The sequence below is a fragment of the Centropristis striata genome, chromosome 5, assembly GCF_030273125.1.
Source record: "Centropristis striata isolate RG_2023a ecotype Rhode Island chromosome 5, C.striata_1.0, whole genome shotgun sequence".
NCBI classification, from domain to species: domain Eukaryota; kingdom Metazoa; phylum Chordata; class Actinopteri; order Perciformes; family Serranidae; genus Centropristis; species Centropristis striata.
In genome coordinates, this window is record NC_081521.1 from 74,640 (window position 1) to 90,381 (window position 15,742).

The 15,742-nt window shown below is 43.4% G+C and overlaps 1 protein-coding gene across 1 annotated transcript; it reads right to left on the minus strand.

Moving 5' to 3' along the window:
- Positions 1 to 1,068: 1,068 nt before the first annotated feature.
- Positions 1,069 to 14,561, minus strand: LOC131971212 (rho-related GTP-binding protein RhoA-C-like). Its single transcript, XM_059332535.1, has 5 exons — positions 14,316 to 14,561; positions 10,548 to 10,703; positions 8,459 to 8,579; positions 8,240 to 8,370; positions 1,069 to 4,202 (listed from the first exon to the last, which is right to left on the minus strand). The coding sequence occupies exons 2-5, from the start codon at positions 10,701 to 10,703 to the stop codon at positions 4,035 to 4,037; spliced, it is 576 nt and encodes a 191-aa protein (XP_059188518.1). The 5' UTR covers positions 14,316 to 14,561; the 3' UTR covers positions 1,069 to 4,034.
- Positions 14,562 to 15,742: the final 1,181 nt, after the last annotated feature.

Consider the following 15,742-nt stretch of genomic DNA (forward strand, 5'->3'; position numbering starts at 1 on the left):
TATTGGACGCTTAGAATGTCTATCAAAGCGTCTGTAGGTAGCTCTTAGCCAATCAGATCAGTTATACCAGATGACGTAGTAGAGCAACAGAGATGGATGTTTGTTGTGTGTGTCTGTGAGAGAGTGTTATAGATAGATAGATAGATAGATAGATAGATAGATAGATAGATGATAGATGGATGGATGGATGGATGGATGGATGGATGGATGGATGGATAGATAGATAGATAGATAGATAGATAGATAGATAGATAGATAGATAGATAGATAGATAGATAGATAGATAGATAGATAGATAGATAGATGGATGGATGGATGGATGGATGGATGGATAGATAGATAGATAGATAGATAGATAGATAGATAGATATACTTTATTTATCCCAAGCTGGGAAATTACAGTGCAGCAGCAGCATTACACACAGAGACAATAACAACACAGTTAAATAAAAAGAACAACCTAGGCATACTTCAAGCAATAAAATATAAAACTACAATAAAAATACAATAAAATATAAAGTGTCTAAAGAAGGAGTAGAATAGAATTCCAGTGCAGAATAAATATGAATATACAGTATAAAATGTTGGTGCTATGAAACAAATAAGGTGCAATGAACAGTGTGCATAAAAACACATAAAGTGCATAGACAGTATGTAATGAACCAGGTTATTATTTGTTATTGTACAGTGTGATGGCATGTGGCAGGAAAGATTTTTTATATCTGTCCCTATGACAGCGGAGCTGGAGCAGCCTGTAGAGAAGCTGCTCCGCTGGCTTTCTACTGTGTGATGGAGAAGCAAAGCTGCTGCTTTGCTTCTCCAGTTCTCGCTTTCTGCAAGATTATTTATTTTCACGCGTTATTCCCCCTCATGTCATTCAGCCACACATCCACTGATTTTATGGGCAACAAACAAGCTGCTGGGGGTCTCTGGCGGCTCCGCTTCGGAGCGATTCGGAGCAAGATCACCGGCGGTGACCGGCGGTCTCGCCGACTCGGCGCAACGAGCCACCGAGACCGCCCGTGCGGCGCTAATAGCCCCGCTACCGGTGATCTGGCTACCAGCCAGGGGACAGCGGAGCCGCCGAGAGACCTTTCGCTCTAAACTATTTAAAACACCGTCTGCAGCTAAAGAGAGTTTCGCATCTGCAGCAGCCATGTTGGATCCGGAAAACTACAAGCTTCCAAGTGCCGAGTAGTACGCGTCATCGTCTCACCGTCCCTCCCCGCTCTGTGATTGGATCCTAAAACAGGGCTAGGAATGCTTCCTGGTTGCCAGACTGCCTGGAGGTTCGAAATTAAATTCGAGCGCGCAAGGCAGTCTGGGTATACCCAGGCTACTTGTGATTGGTATTTGAACACATATATCACATATAAATAAAAAAATGTCTGTAGATTTTAGGGTGAAAAACTGTTAAACCATGACAGTAAAAGACGTAAAATGATAAATGAGTTAATTCAGTTTCAGTTACAATGAAACACTGTAATTGTCTATGTCAGCCGAAAGAGGATTTTTTACAGCATAATAGTCAATTCAAGTCCATTTTTTATTTATATAACCCAAAAGGGCTTTTACAGGGCTTTACATATACAAGCCATCACTGTAATTTTTGCATTTATTTTTTATAAAAACACTTTTCCTCACTGTTAAATGTACTAAACACTATATCTCTAACATAAATATACTGTAAGGGTTTTTTGGGTTTTTTTTACAGTGTACTTAATCTGCTAGGTCTATAGTGGCAAGGCACACCGGAAGTTAAATGTTTAGACTTCCTGTCAATATTCCAAAATAAATGTATAAGAAAAAAGAAATTAGTTTTAGTTTAATACCCAAAACAACACTTTAAATGGAAGTTGTGGGTCTGTGTATCTTTTGGTCATTGGATTTGTCATTCACAAAATTATATTTAAAAAACAAAATACAGTGGTTATTTGATTTTAGATTCAAAATAAAACACTAAAATTAAAAATACAATACAGCTTTTTACTTCATCAGGGTCAGAAAGGGATCAATGGATAGATAAAATGTATTTCATTTTCATTTTCTAGTTATAACAACAAGAATTTAAATCGAAAAAATGCCCATTATTTCATATTCTGCGACCGGAAGTTGTCATTTACAAAATAAAAGCGCAAATGGTTTATTCCCCTTTTCAAATCTTCGTCACATAGATAAAATATGCATATTTGTTTTGTCGTTGTCTTAGTGAAAAAGCACGTCAAATAGATGCAAAAATGACCAAAAAAGACACAAAAATGACCAAAAAAAAGACACAAAATGACCAAAAAGAGACATAAATTTACCAAAAGAGACAGAAAAATACCAACTGTGGACTCCAAAATTCAACTTTTTCACAATATTCTATTTTTTTCCCAGAGGAAATTTTCTAGTTATTATTACTTCTGGTGCATTAATGTAAAAGGAGGATTTTACTTCTGTAGTTTGGTGAAGTGGAGCTCATGTTGAACTATTAATAAGTATTATTTTCAACAGTTTCTTTTCTATTTTGTTTGTAATATTAAAATCCACCACAAAAGAACAGTATCAAAGTAATAATTCAGTGTTATTATTATTATTACATGACCATAAAGTAATACTTAAAGTATTAAAGTAAAGTACTCAAATCAGAAACATGTCAATGTTTAACTGCTTTATATATTATACTGATGGATTATTATTATTAATATTATTATTATTATTACTACTACTACTGGTGCATTTATGTAAAAGGAGGATTTTACTTTAGTAGTTGGGTGAAGTGGAGCTCATTTTGAACTATTAATAAGAATTATTTTCTCCAATAATTGAGTGATTGTTTTTAAAAATGATGAAAATAGAAAGAAAAGCTGTCACAGTAACCCAGAGACACCTTCAGTATTAGTCCAAACTTAACATCATCACTAATACAGAACAATCATTAACATTAAAAGGAAAAATAAAAATCACAGTAGTTAAATCTTTACTGTAGAAAAAACACAGTAGACAGTATGAAAAGTAAAGTAGACGACTGTATTTTTACATTTTTATCATAATTTTGATCAGAATTAGTCCGATACAAATGCTGTTTAAATAATTAACTTAATTAAATTAATATTATTGTCTTTAGCGTATAGCGTAATTACTTGCAATTACTAGTTCTTTATATAAGAGTAATGATTAAATTATTATCAAATTAACAGCATTGTTTACTGTGTCGTATTGCCGTACACAGTACCATTAAAAATCACAAAGTTTAACTGTTTTTATTCTTACAGTAAACAAATCAGTACTGTAAATAAAACAAAACAAAAAAATCAGTGTTTGAGTATTTCAGACAGCATGACAAGTAAAAGTACTCGTGATGCAGAATGGACCCACTTAGATTGTTTTATATATTCTAAATATATCATTTTATGATTATTTGCATTGATGCATTAATGTAAGTGCTTTAATGTTGGACGCTCTTAAAACCAGATAAATGATCTAACACTTCTAAATATAAAGTTATTTTTATCTTGGTAAGAACCAAATAATCATCAGGTCACTCTGCTCGGGTTTAATTTATCTTGTTTTAAGAGTTCATTTATTATTTTAAGTGTTCAACATGCTTATTTCTAGATTTAATAATCTTAATTTAATAAATCTTGTTAAGGTAAATTATCTGTCCATGCAGCAAGATCATTTCCCTCAGATTTACTGTTTGATCTGGTTTTTAAACACCTTTTTTGCAGTGCAAAGACAGGGCACATTTTAACTTCTTAATATACTGTTATGTGGTTTAATTAAAACATGTCTAATCACTTAACATTCACAATACTTAAGTAAAGTACAAGTACCTCAAAATTGTTCTGAAGTACAGCACTTGAGTAAATATACTTAGTTACTTTCCACCACTGCATAAATGTATAAACTCCCTTTTTTAATTGCACTTTAACTTTTCTGGCTCGTCCCTCCAAAACCTATTCAGTGGTGCTGGGTTTGTTGGTTCGTTGGTTTGTTTCTCCTCCTCCTCCTCCTCCTCCTCCTCCTCCTCCTCCTCTGACCTCTGACCCCTATAGCAGGAGGCAGACGCTCCCTCCCTTCTTGTGCTGCAGCGCCGCCCTGGCGGCCATCTCAAACACCTCCTTCACTCCGTCCTTCGTCTTGGCTGAACACTCCAAGTACCCGAAGGCGTTTATCCGGTTGGCCATGTCCCTCGCCTCGTCAGACTTCACTGGTTCCTGTTTAGATAAACCAAAAATATCAAGGAAACAGGACATCATGTTAATAAGAAATAAAATAATATATTTTTATTTTTTTAAACATAAAAGACATTGTCCATTAAAGGTCAAAATGTGGGATTACTTCATTTTATGATCTCTATGCTAACAACTTTACCTCTTTTGAGCAAGAACACAGATGTTCTATCTATAGAAACTATTTCTACAGGTATCTTCAGCTCTGTGTTGTAAAACAGGTTTTTATTGTACACACTGGACTGACTGAAACGTACACAGCACATTAAAGAAAAGGTGATGGAACACTGTGGTAAACCTGCTCCTGTCCCAACTTCTATATGTATATTGACACTACACTATTTACACTTCTCCTCCAAGAATCACAACCTTATCGTGGTGGAGGGGTTCGGTGGCCAGGCCTCCGTCCATGCAGCCCGGCTGGGATCAGCCTGAAAAAGCCACATGGATCCACTGACCTGTGGGCCCACCCCCCACAGAGTAGGGCATAGGGGTCGGGTGCAGTTTGAGTCGGGCAGCAGGTGAAGGAGGGTACCTGGGCGTGCTGACCCCTGACCCCTGACCCCCGGCTCCAGCAGCTCTGGGGACGTGGAACGTCACCTCGCTGGCGGGAAGGAGCCCGAGCTTGTGCAGGAGGTGGAGGTGACCAACTTGGTCACCTCCACACATAGCCTGGCTCTGGACCAAACTCCTGGAGAGAGGCTGGACTCTCTCCTGTTGTTGCCCAGGGTGAGAGGCTGGACTCTCTCCTGTTGTTACCCAGGGTGAGACTCTCTCCTGTTGTTGCCCGGGGTGAGAGGCTGGACTCTCTCCTGTTGTTGCCCGGGGTGAGAGGCTGGACTCTCTCCTGTTGTTACCCAGGGTGAGACTCTCTCCTGTTGTTACCCAGGGTGAGAGGCTTGAATCTCTCCTGTTGTTACCCAGGGTGAGAGGCTTGACTCTCTCCTGTTGTTACCCAGGGTGAGAGGCTGGACTCTCTCCTGTTGTTACCCAGGGTGAGACTCTCTCCTGTTGTTACCCAGGGTGAGAGGCTTGAATCTCTCCTGTTGTTACCCAGGGTGAGAGGCTTGAATCTCTCCTGTTGTTACCCAGGGTGAGAGGCTTGACTCTCTCCTGTTGTTACCCAGGGTGAGAGGCTGGACTCTCTCCTGTTGTTGCTCAGTGTGAGAGGCTGGACTCTCTCCTGTTGTTACCCAGGGTGAGAGGCTTGAATCTCTCCTGTTGTTACCCAGGGTGAGAGGCTTGAATCTCTCCTGTTGTTACCCAGGGTGAGAGGCTTGACTCTCTCCTGTTGTTGCCCAGGGTGAGAGGCTGGACTCTCTCCTGTTGTTGCCCAGTGTCAGAGGCTGGACTCTCTCCTGTTGTTGCCCAGGGTGAGAGGATGGACTCTCTCCTGTTGTTGCCCATGGTGAGAGGCTGGACTCTCTCCTGTTGTTGCCCAGGGTGACAGGCTGTGGGTGGGTGTGGGGATACTCACAAGCCCACGGTTGAGCGCCGCTGTGTTGGAGTTCTCCCTGAGGAACCAGAGGAACCAGAGGAGGAGAAGGTCTCTGACTGTTGTCTGTTCTTATGCACCAACAGCAGTTCGGAGTACCCGGCCTTCTTGGAGTCTCTGGGTGGTGTCCTGCAGGGGAACCACCTGGGGACTCTATAGTTCTTCTGGGAGACTTCAACGATCACGTGGGTAACGATGATGGTACCTGGAGGAGGTGATTGGGAGGAACGGCCCGATCTGAACCAGAGTGGTGTTCTGTTATTGGACTTCTGTTCTAGTCACGGTTTGTCCATAACAAACACCATATTAGAAAAAAGAGTTGTTCATAAGTGTACCTGGTACCAGAGCACTCTATGCCAAAGATCAACGATCGATTTCATTATCGTATCATCAGATCTATGGCCGCATGTTCTCGACACTCGGGTGAAGAGAGGAGAAGAGCTGTCAGCTGATCACCACCTGGTGGTGAGGTGGATCAGGTGGTGGGGGAGGCTGCTGGACAGTCCTGGCAACCCAAACGTGTAGTGAGGGTGAACTGGGAACGTCTAGCGGAGGTCCCTGTCTGCAGGGTCTTCAACTCACACCTCCGAAATAATTTCTCCAGCATCCTGGGTGAGGCTGGGGAGATGAGTCAGAATGGGCCATGTTAAACATGTTCAAAGCCTCAATTGTTGACGCGGCTGGTAGGAGCTGTGGACTGAAGGCCGTCGGCGGCAACCCAAGAACCTGCTGGTGGACACCAGTGGTGAGGGAGGCCGTCAGGCTGAAGAAGGAGGCCTTTCGGACTTGGCTGGCTGAGGGGTCTCTGGAAGCAGCAGATAGGTACCGTTCGGCCAGAAGGGCTGAAGCTGCGGCAGTCGCTGAAGCAAAAACTCGGGTATGGGAGGAATTCCGGGAGGCCATGGAGGAGGACTTTCAGTCGGCCTCAAAGAGGTTCTGGGAAACCGTCAGGCGACTCAGGAAGGGAAAGCAGGGCTTGGCCCAAGCTGTGTTCAGCGGGGGAGGAGACCTGCTGACCTGACCTGGGGATGTCCTCAGACGGTGGAAAGAACACTTTGAGGAACTCCTTAATCCAGCCAACACGTCCTCTGTGGAGGAGGCAGAGTCTGAAGACTCAGGGGAAGACTCATCAGTATCCCTGGCAGAAGTCACCGAGGTAGTTAAAAAGCTGCCCAGCGGCAAGGTACCAGGGTTGGATGAGATTCGCCCTGAGATGCTGAAGACTCTGGACTCTGTTGGGCTGTCATGGCTGACACGCCTCTTGAGTGTTGCGTGGAGGTCTGGGACAGTGCCAGTGGAGTGGCAGACCGGGGTGGTGGTTCCCATTTTAAAAAGGGACCGGAGGGTGTGTTCCAGTTACCGTGGAATCACACTGCTCAACCTCCCCGGGAAAGTCTACTCCAGGGTGCTGAAAGGAGGCTCCGGCTGATTGTCGAACCTCAGATTCAGGAGGAACAATGCAGCTTCCGTCCTGGCCGTGGAACAACGGACCAGCTCTTTACCCTCCCAGACTTCTGGAGGGGTCATGGGAGTTTGCTCATCCAGTCTACATGTGTTTTGTGGACTTGGAGAAGGCTTACGACCATGTCCCTCGGGAGTCTTGTGGGGGGTACTGCGGGAGTATGGGTTACCGGGCTGGTTGCTACGAGCTATCCGGTCCCTATATAACCAAAGTGAGAGCTGTGTCCGCATACTCGGCACAACGTCAAACACGTTCCCGGTGGGTGTTGGCCTCCGCCAGCGTTGCCCCTTGTCTCCGATTCTGTTCGTGGTTTTCATGGACAAGATCTCAAGGCGCAGCCAGGGGGAGGATGGGATCCGGTTTGGTGACCTTAGAATTACATCTCTGCTTTTTGCAGACAATGTTTTTCTTTTGGCTTCATTAGACCGGGACCTTCAGCATTCATTGGGGTGGTTAGCAGCCGGGTGTGGAGTGGTTGCAGCACTTCCAAGTCTTCCAAGGCCATGGTTCTCTGGGTGAGAACGGTGGACTGCCCCCTCTGGGTGGAGAGAGGTACTGCCCCCTCTGGGTGGAGAGAGCTACTGCCTCAAGAGAAGGAGTTCCAGTATCTGGGGGTCTTGTTCAGCAGTGAGGGTAGAACGGAGCGTGAGATGGACGGCGGTTTGGTGCAGCGTCAGCGGTGATGTGGGCGTTGTACCGGACCGTCGTGGTGAAGAAGGAGCTGAGCCTGAAGGCAAAGCTCTCGATTTACCGCTCCATCTACGTTCCAACCCTCACCTATGGTCATGAGCATTGGGTAGTGACCAAAAGAACGAGATCACGGATACAAGTGGCTGAAATGAGTTTCCTCCGTAGGGTGGCTGGGCTCAGCCTCAGAGATAGGGGGAGGAGCTCAGACATCCGGAGGATGGTAGGTTTATTAACAGTGACAGACAGAATATAAAAAAATATCTAGATCACGATTTATAAAAGTTATACATTTATATCTATTTGACTGAGTGAAAAAAAAAATCTGGGAGTAGTTCCTCCTCCTTAGTAGGATTAGCAAACAAAGACCTCACTGACCTGCTTCATCTTGGCCAACTTTCGGCGAGTGTGCTCATCATTTCGCAGGTCTTTCTTTGTTCCCACTAGAATAATGGGCACGTTGGGACAGAAGCGCTTGACCTCAGGAATCCACTTCTCTGGAATATTCTCTGCATCAGGCACAAGGTGAATATGTTGAACAAGGAGTATGTGCAATGAAAATGTTTGTGAAAAACAACAACAAAAAGAAAATCTCACCCAAACTATCTGGTCTGTCGATGGAGAAACACATGAGGATGACATCTGTGTCTCGGTAGTACAAAGGCCTCAGTCTGACATAATCCTCCAAATCCGATGTGTCCCAAAGAGCTAACTCCACCTAGAACAGGACAGGAGAACAGGACTACATCACCACCAAGGACGTCACTGTGGACATCAGAATATCTTTACTGTGTCCTGGGCTCAGAGGCTGCACACTTTCTGAATCCTCAGGCCTTCTGGTCACTAAACTTAGGGTGAAGCTTGGGTTCTTTTTCAGAAATAGAACCTGCTTCTCCCTCAGAGTCAGAAAGAAATAAGTGACAGCGACCTTCTTGCCTATATTTGATTATGGAAACATGCTTTATTTGAGTGCTTCATCCAAATGTCTCAAGTCCTTGGACACTGTCTTTCACTCAGCACTGAGATTTGTTACTGGCTACAGTCGTCTCACCCACTATTGTGAATTGTATTTGAAATCGGACTTGCCTTCTTTGAGTGCACCCAGATACACACATTGGCTGACTCTTTTTACATTACATTACATGTCATTTATCTGACGCTTTTGTCCAAAGCGACTTTCAATAAGTGCATTCAACCTGATGGTACTAGACTTAGACCACAGGAATAAGTAAGTACATAACTTTAAGAGCTAACTGTCATCACTACAGGAGTGCTATATGTTAAAGAAGAGAAGAAGAGAAAAGAAGAAGAGCATTTTTTTTCATTTATTTTGTAATATATATGTTAGGTGACCATGATGCTAATTTATAAGACTCTCTTAGGCTTGATTCCTCCCTATTTGTGCTCCTTATTGCAGAGAAAAAACAGTTACTATGCCTTACGTTCCTGCGCTACTCTTTTATGTGTTCCTCGTGTAAGGACTGAATATGGAAAAAGATCTTTAGCTTTGCTGCCCCCTGGACATGGAATACCTTACAGACTGAACTGAAACTGTCTGAAGTTCTTCCGTTCCATCCTGAGGAAGAGACAGCATGAGAACATCGACCAGTGCTTGTGTTTTTAAACTTTAAATTGTTGTTTGTTACAGTTTGTAACAGTCAGTCTAGAAGTGCTATTACTGTAGTACGGTATAGCGCCACAAGGGGGTGGCACCTCTTTCCTGTTTGGGTGTGTATACAGAGCCTCCTTGGTCATTCACCATGCCTCTTGCTCTGCGGACTTTCCTCAGAAGAGAACTCTCAGTATATATTAACGAGTTGGTGTTGGTTGTGCTGTCTACCTACTGCTATCCCTGTATGGTTAGTGAACGTAGCGCTGTGGAGACCTGGCTTTGTATGGTCAATGTTTAGACTCTGTAGAATGAAGCCGCCGTGTGGAAATCCCCGCTTCTGTGTCTGTCATCTCTCCAAGCTAACCTGCTATCCGGAGCCTCTGCTAATGCTAACTGCTAGCCTCTCCGCCTGCACCAGCTCACGTTACAAGTTCCCGCCCTTTTTTATTGTAAAACACTTATGCACTTTGAAAACTGTATGTTTTAATGTCTACTGTCACCTCCCTGTAATAGTTTTTATGATGTGTGCTGCTGACCTCTTGGCCAGGTCAGCCTTGTGAAAGAGATCCTGATCTCAATGGGTTTTCATCTGGTTAAATAAAGGTTATAACAATCCTCAAACTAGTTTTAAAGGTTTTGACATCTTGAAGTATGTGAAGTCAGCACAGTTAGCATGCCGGTTAATTCACGATCAGTGGCAGACACTTTATGTACAATTAGCATGCCGGTTTGTTTACAATAAGCGGCGGACGCTGTGCACAGTTAGTGACGGCGGCCGCAGTTGTGGTGCAGTTATTATCAGATATTTTTGTTATCATTATATTTGTCCAAACAAATGCACCCTAAGTTGTACCAGGCATTAAAATGAACAAGGAATTGAGGAAAACAATAGTCTAATATTTTTTTCCATGACTGTATATTCAATACATCGAAACCTGTCTTATCGTGCTTGTTTTGAAATGATAAAAGATGGTCAGATAACCCTGGTCTAACCCCGGTCATTGGTGTGAAAGAGGTAGAAGGTTCAGGGGCCTCCAACTACACACTCACAAAAAAACATACAAAACAGCTTACCTGTTTACCATCCACCTCAATATCTGCCACATAATTTTCAAACACTTTGGGCACGAAAACCTCAGAGAACCAGTCTTTGCTGAACACGATGAGGAGGCAGGTCTTGCCACATACTGGATCACCAACTATCAGTAGTTTCTTTGTGACTGCAGCCATCTGAAAGAATAATAACAGAATAAATAAATTTATAAGCAAACAAGACAAGCGATGTTGACAGACATGTTCAGTCAGCTCAGATTTAATGACACAGTAATGACTTACTCCTGAACAGAGTCAAGCTATTTGTTAGCGTAGCTCCCCAGTGTTCAAGCATATTATGGACAGAATGAACAGTTTGTCATGGGAAACTCCATCTCCTGTTGTGATGATTGTAAAAAGAACTGTGGAAATACACTGTTCATGTGACAAAAGTGAAAAATGTTGGCATTATTTTCCTATGCTTTGCTGGTGATTAACACTGAGCCAGGTTAAACTTTTTTTTTTTTTTGAGATCTCTGTGAGGGCCCTGCCTCAATCTCAGAGTAAAGCTGAAGCCGACTACAAATCATTACTGTGACATCAGTAAACATCAGCAGCACATGATGGACTTAAGAAACACCTACAACCATTGTTTTCCATGTAAATCTGCTCTTGATATGTGTCATTGTTGGTTAAAGTGCATAAACATCCATTCTCGTCTGCTTATCCGCTTTTCCGGCAGAGAACCATGGCCTCTGACTTAGAGGTGCTGACTCTCATCCCAACCGCTTCGCCCCAGTGAGTGCTGGAGGTCCCGGTCTGATGAAGCCAAAAGAACCATATCGTCTGCAAAAAGCAGAGATGCAATTCTAAGGTCACCAAACCGGATCCCTTCCTCCCCCGGCTGCACCTTGAGATCCATGAAGACCACGAACAGAATCAGAGACAAGGGGCAACCCTGGCGGAGGCCAACACCCACTGGGAACGTGTTTGACGTTGTGCCGAGTATGCGGACACAGCTCTCACTTTGGTTGTATAGGGACCGGATAGCTCGTAGCAACGAGCCCTGTGCCCCATATTCCCTCAGTACCCCCCACAAGACTCCCCGAGGGACACGGTAATAGGCCTTCTCCAAGTCCACAAAACACATGTAGACTGGATGGGCAAACTCCCATGACCCCTCCAGAAGTCTGGGAGGGTAAAGAGCTGGTCCGTTGTTCCACGGCCAGGACGGAAGCTGCATTGTTCCTCCTGAATCTGAGGTTCCAGGAGCCTCCTTTCCAGCACCCTGGAGTAGACTTTCCCGGGAGGCTGAGCAGTGTGATTCCACGGTAATTGGAACACACCCTCCGGACCTTTTTAAAAATGGGAACCACCACCCCGGTCTGCCACTCCACTGGCACTGTCCCAGTCCAGCCTCTCTCCAGGAGTTTGGTCCAGAGCCAGGCTATGTGTGGAGGTGAGCCCAACTATTTCTAGCTGGTAACGCTCCACCTCCTGCACAAGCTCAGGCTCATTCCCCGCCAGCGAGGTGACGTTCCACGTCTCCAGAGCTGCTGAAGCCGGGGGTCAGGGGTCAGCACGCCCAGGTACCCTCCTTCACCTGCCGCCCGACTCACACTGCTCCTGACCCTTCAGCCTAACTCTGCGGGGGGTGGGCCAACAGGTCGGCGGGTCCACGTGGTTTCTTCGGGCCCCGTGGATGAAGGCCCGGCCACCAGACGCTCACCTGCGTGCTCCCCAACCGGGTCTGGCTCCAGGAGGGGGCCCCGGTTTACCCGTGCTGGGCGAGGTACTCGGTTGTGTGTTTTCCCGCTTCATAAGGGTCTTTGAATGGCTCTTAGTCTGGCCCCTCCACTGGGACCACTTTGCCTTGGGAGACCCTACCAGGAGCTACTGCTCCCGACAACACAGCTCCCAGGATCACTGGAGCACACAAACCCCTCCACCACGTTAAGGTGGCGATTCTTGGAGGATTAAAGTGCATAAACACTTTAGGATAAGCCACCACCCTATTCTCGCTTGTCAACGGCTTAAACAACAGTTTTATTACATTCAATCCATAATACTGCAAACCTCCATATTTAATGTATACAGTCATGGAACAAATTATTAGACCACCTTTTTCTGCAATTTCTTGTTCATTTTAATGTCTGGTAAAACTAAAGGTACATTTGATTGCACAAATATGATAACAACAAAAATATCTGATAAGAGTTTAATTTAAGAGCTGCTAACTAGACATTTAACATGGTGTTCTTGATGATAACCAAAATCATTTTCAAGAAAACCTATTAAATGTCTAGATATAATAATCTGATATTTGTCAAAACATTTCACACTGGTCCACCGACTAGCATTGATTTTCTTTTTTTTCATTCTCGCAAAAAACAACACTCACAATACAATATCGTGAAAAAGGTAAATATTTTTGATCAGTTATTTCAGAAAGTGAAACTCATACATTATATAGATTCATTACACATAGAGTGAAATATTTCAAGCCTGTTTTTGTTGTAATTTTGATGATTCTGGCTTGGAGAGAATGAAAACCCAAAACTCAGTGTGTCAGAAAATTAGAATATTGCATAAGATCAATAAAAAAAATGATATTTTAAACACAAATGTCAGGCTTCTGAAAAGTCTGTTCATTTCTGTCCATCAATACTTGGTTGGGCTCCTTTTGAATCATGAATTAGTGAATTAATACTTGGTGGCATGGAGGAGATCAGCCTACAGCACCATGTTGCTTTTATAGCAGCCTTCAGCTCATCTGGTGTCTCTCTCCTTCCTCTTGACAACAGCCCATAGACTCCTATGGGGAGTTTGCTGGCCAGTCCAGCCCAGTATCACCATGGTCACTGAAGCAGCTTTTGGTACCTTTGCCAGTGTGGGGAGGTGCCAAGAAGCATGAATAATCTAGAATCTAGAATGCTGCTAGATGGCTGCTATGTTGCCTGTGGACTTGATAAACCCAGTGGAGCAACAGCAGCAGAGGACATGAACCAAACCACCACTGACCCAGGAACAGCACATTACACTCACCAGCTAGATTCTACTTTTATACTGAGAGGGGTCTCTGCTGGTGTTGGTCCACTGTGTATCTATATAAATTATGAGTTTCACTTTCCTAAATGATTGACAAAAAATATTGAACTTTTTCATGATATTCTAATTTTTTTAGATTTACCTGTGTCAAAAACACACACACACACAAAATGACCAAAAATAAATACAAAAAGGACCCAAAAAGACACCCAAAAAATGACCAAAAAAGAAACAAAATGACCAAAAAGAGACATAAATTTACCAAAAGAGACACAAAATACCAACTGTGGACTCCAAAATTGAACTTTTTCACAATATTCTAATTTTCTGAGACACTGAGTTTTGGGTTTTCATTATTTCTAAGCCAGAATCATCAAAATTACAAGATAAAAAAAAGTTTCACTTTCATTTTCATTAAATTCTAATTATTTGAGATGTACCTGTAAATGAACTATCTACCTGCTTCAGAGACACAACATTACATTACACACCTTCATACTGTCGGTAAAAGCTATTTTAACAATAACAATAATCATTATACAGCATTAATTCAGCTTGTTACATTACAACATAACTTCACTTCCTCTCTGCTAAAGTCCCCTTTAACTGTAGTCAGTTTAACTTTACATTACAGATAACTATTCAACTCCAATGTCACCTTAATATTCAATTATATTCTTATGCAGCCTGTTGTCATGGAATCAGTGAAATATTAGTTTAACTTCTATCTAGCTCTATTTTAAGTCATTTTAGTGATTTTACCGTTAGATTAGAGATCCTTTCCTTCCTTTAGTTCTCCTGTCGGAACCGACACGTCCACGAATATTAGTCCCGCCCACATCTCAGACTTTCAGCCAATGGCACACGGTCAAATATGAGTGAGTGGTAACTAAGCCAACCACTGTAGCTCATCATGTAAATAGAGAAATCGATGAGTAGTGAAAGTGAAAGTTATGAGTGACTTGACTTGTGATGTAGCCTGGCTAACACCAGACCAAATCTCATTGGAGATCTGGTCTGGACACCTTCAATGGATTTCTCCGTAGAGGAGGCGTGGTTTACGATCCTCCGGAGCCGTTTATTGGACGCTTAGAATGTCTATCAAAGCGTCTGTAGGTAGCTCTTAGCCAATCAGATCAGTTATACCAGATGACGTAGTAGAGCCACAGAGATGGATGTTTGTTGTGTGTGTCTGTGAGAGAGTGTTATAGATAGATAGATAGATAGATAGATAGATAGATAGATAGATAGATAGACTTTATTTATCCCAAGCTGGGAAATTACAGTGTAGCAGCAGCATTACACACAGAGACAATAACAACACAATTAAGTAAAAAGAACAACCTAGGCATACTTCAAGCAATAAAATATAAAAATACAATAAAAATACAATAAAATATAAAGTGTCTAAAGAAGGAGTAGAATAGAATTCCAGTGCAGAATAAATATGAATATACAGTATAAAATGTTGGTGCTATGAAACAAATAAGGTGCAATGAACAGTGTGCATAAAAACACATAAAGTGCATAGACAGTATGTAATGAACCAGGTTATTATTTGTTATTGTACAGTGTGATGGCATGTGGCAGGAAAGATTTTTTATATCTGTCCCTATGACAGCGGAGCTGGAGCAGCCTGTAGAGAAGCTGCTCCGCTGGCTTTCTACTGTGTGATGGAGAAGCAAAGCTGCTGCTTTGCTTCTCCAGTTCTCGCTTTCTGCAAGATTATTTATTTTCACGCTTTATTCCCCCTCATGTCATTCAGCCACACATCCACTGATTTTATGGGCAACAAACAAGCTGCTGGGGGTCTCTGACGGCTCCGCTGTCTCCGATTCGGAGCAAGATCACCGGCGGTGACCGGCGGTCTCGCCGGCTCGGCGCTACGAGCCACCGAGACCGCCCGTGCGGCGCTAATAGCCCCGCTACCGGTGATCTGGCTACCAGCCAGGGGACAGCGGAGCCGCCGAGAGACCTTTCGCTCTAAACTATTTAAAACACCGTCTGCAGCTAAAGAGAGTTTCGCGTCTGCAGCAGCCATGTTGGATCCGGAAAACTTCCAAGTGCCGAGTAGTACGCGTCATCGTCTCACCGTCCCTCCCCGCTCTGTGATTGGATCCTAAAACAGGGCTAGGAATGCTTCCTGGTTGCCAGACTGCCTGGAGGTTCGAAATTAAATTTGAGCGCGC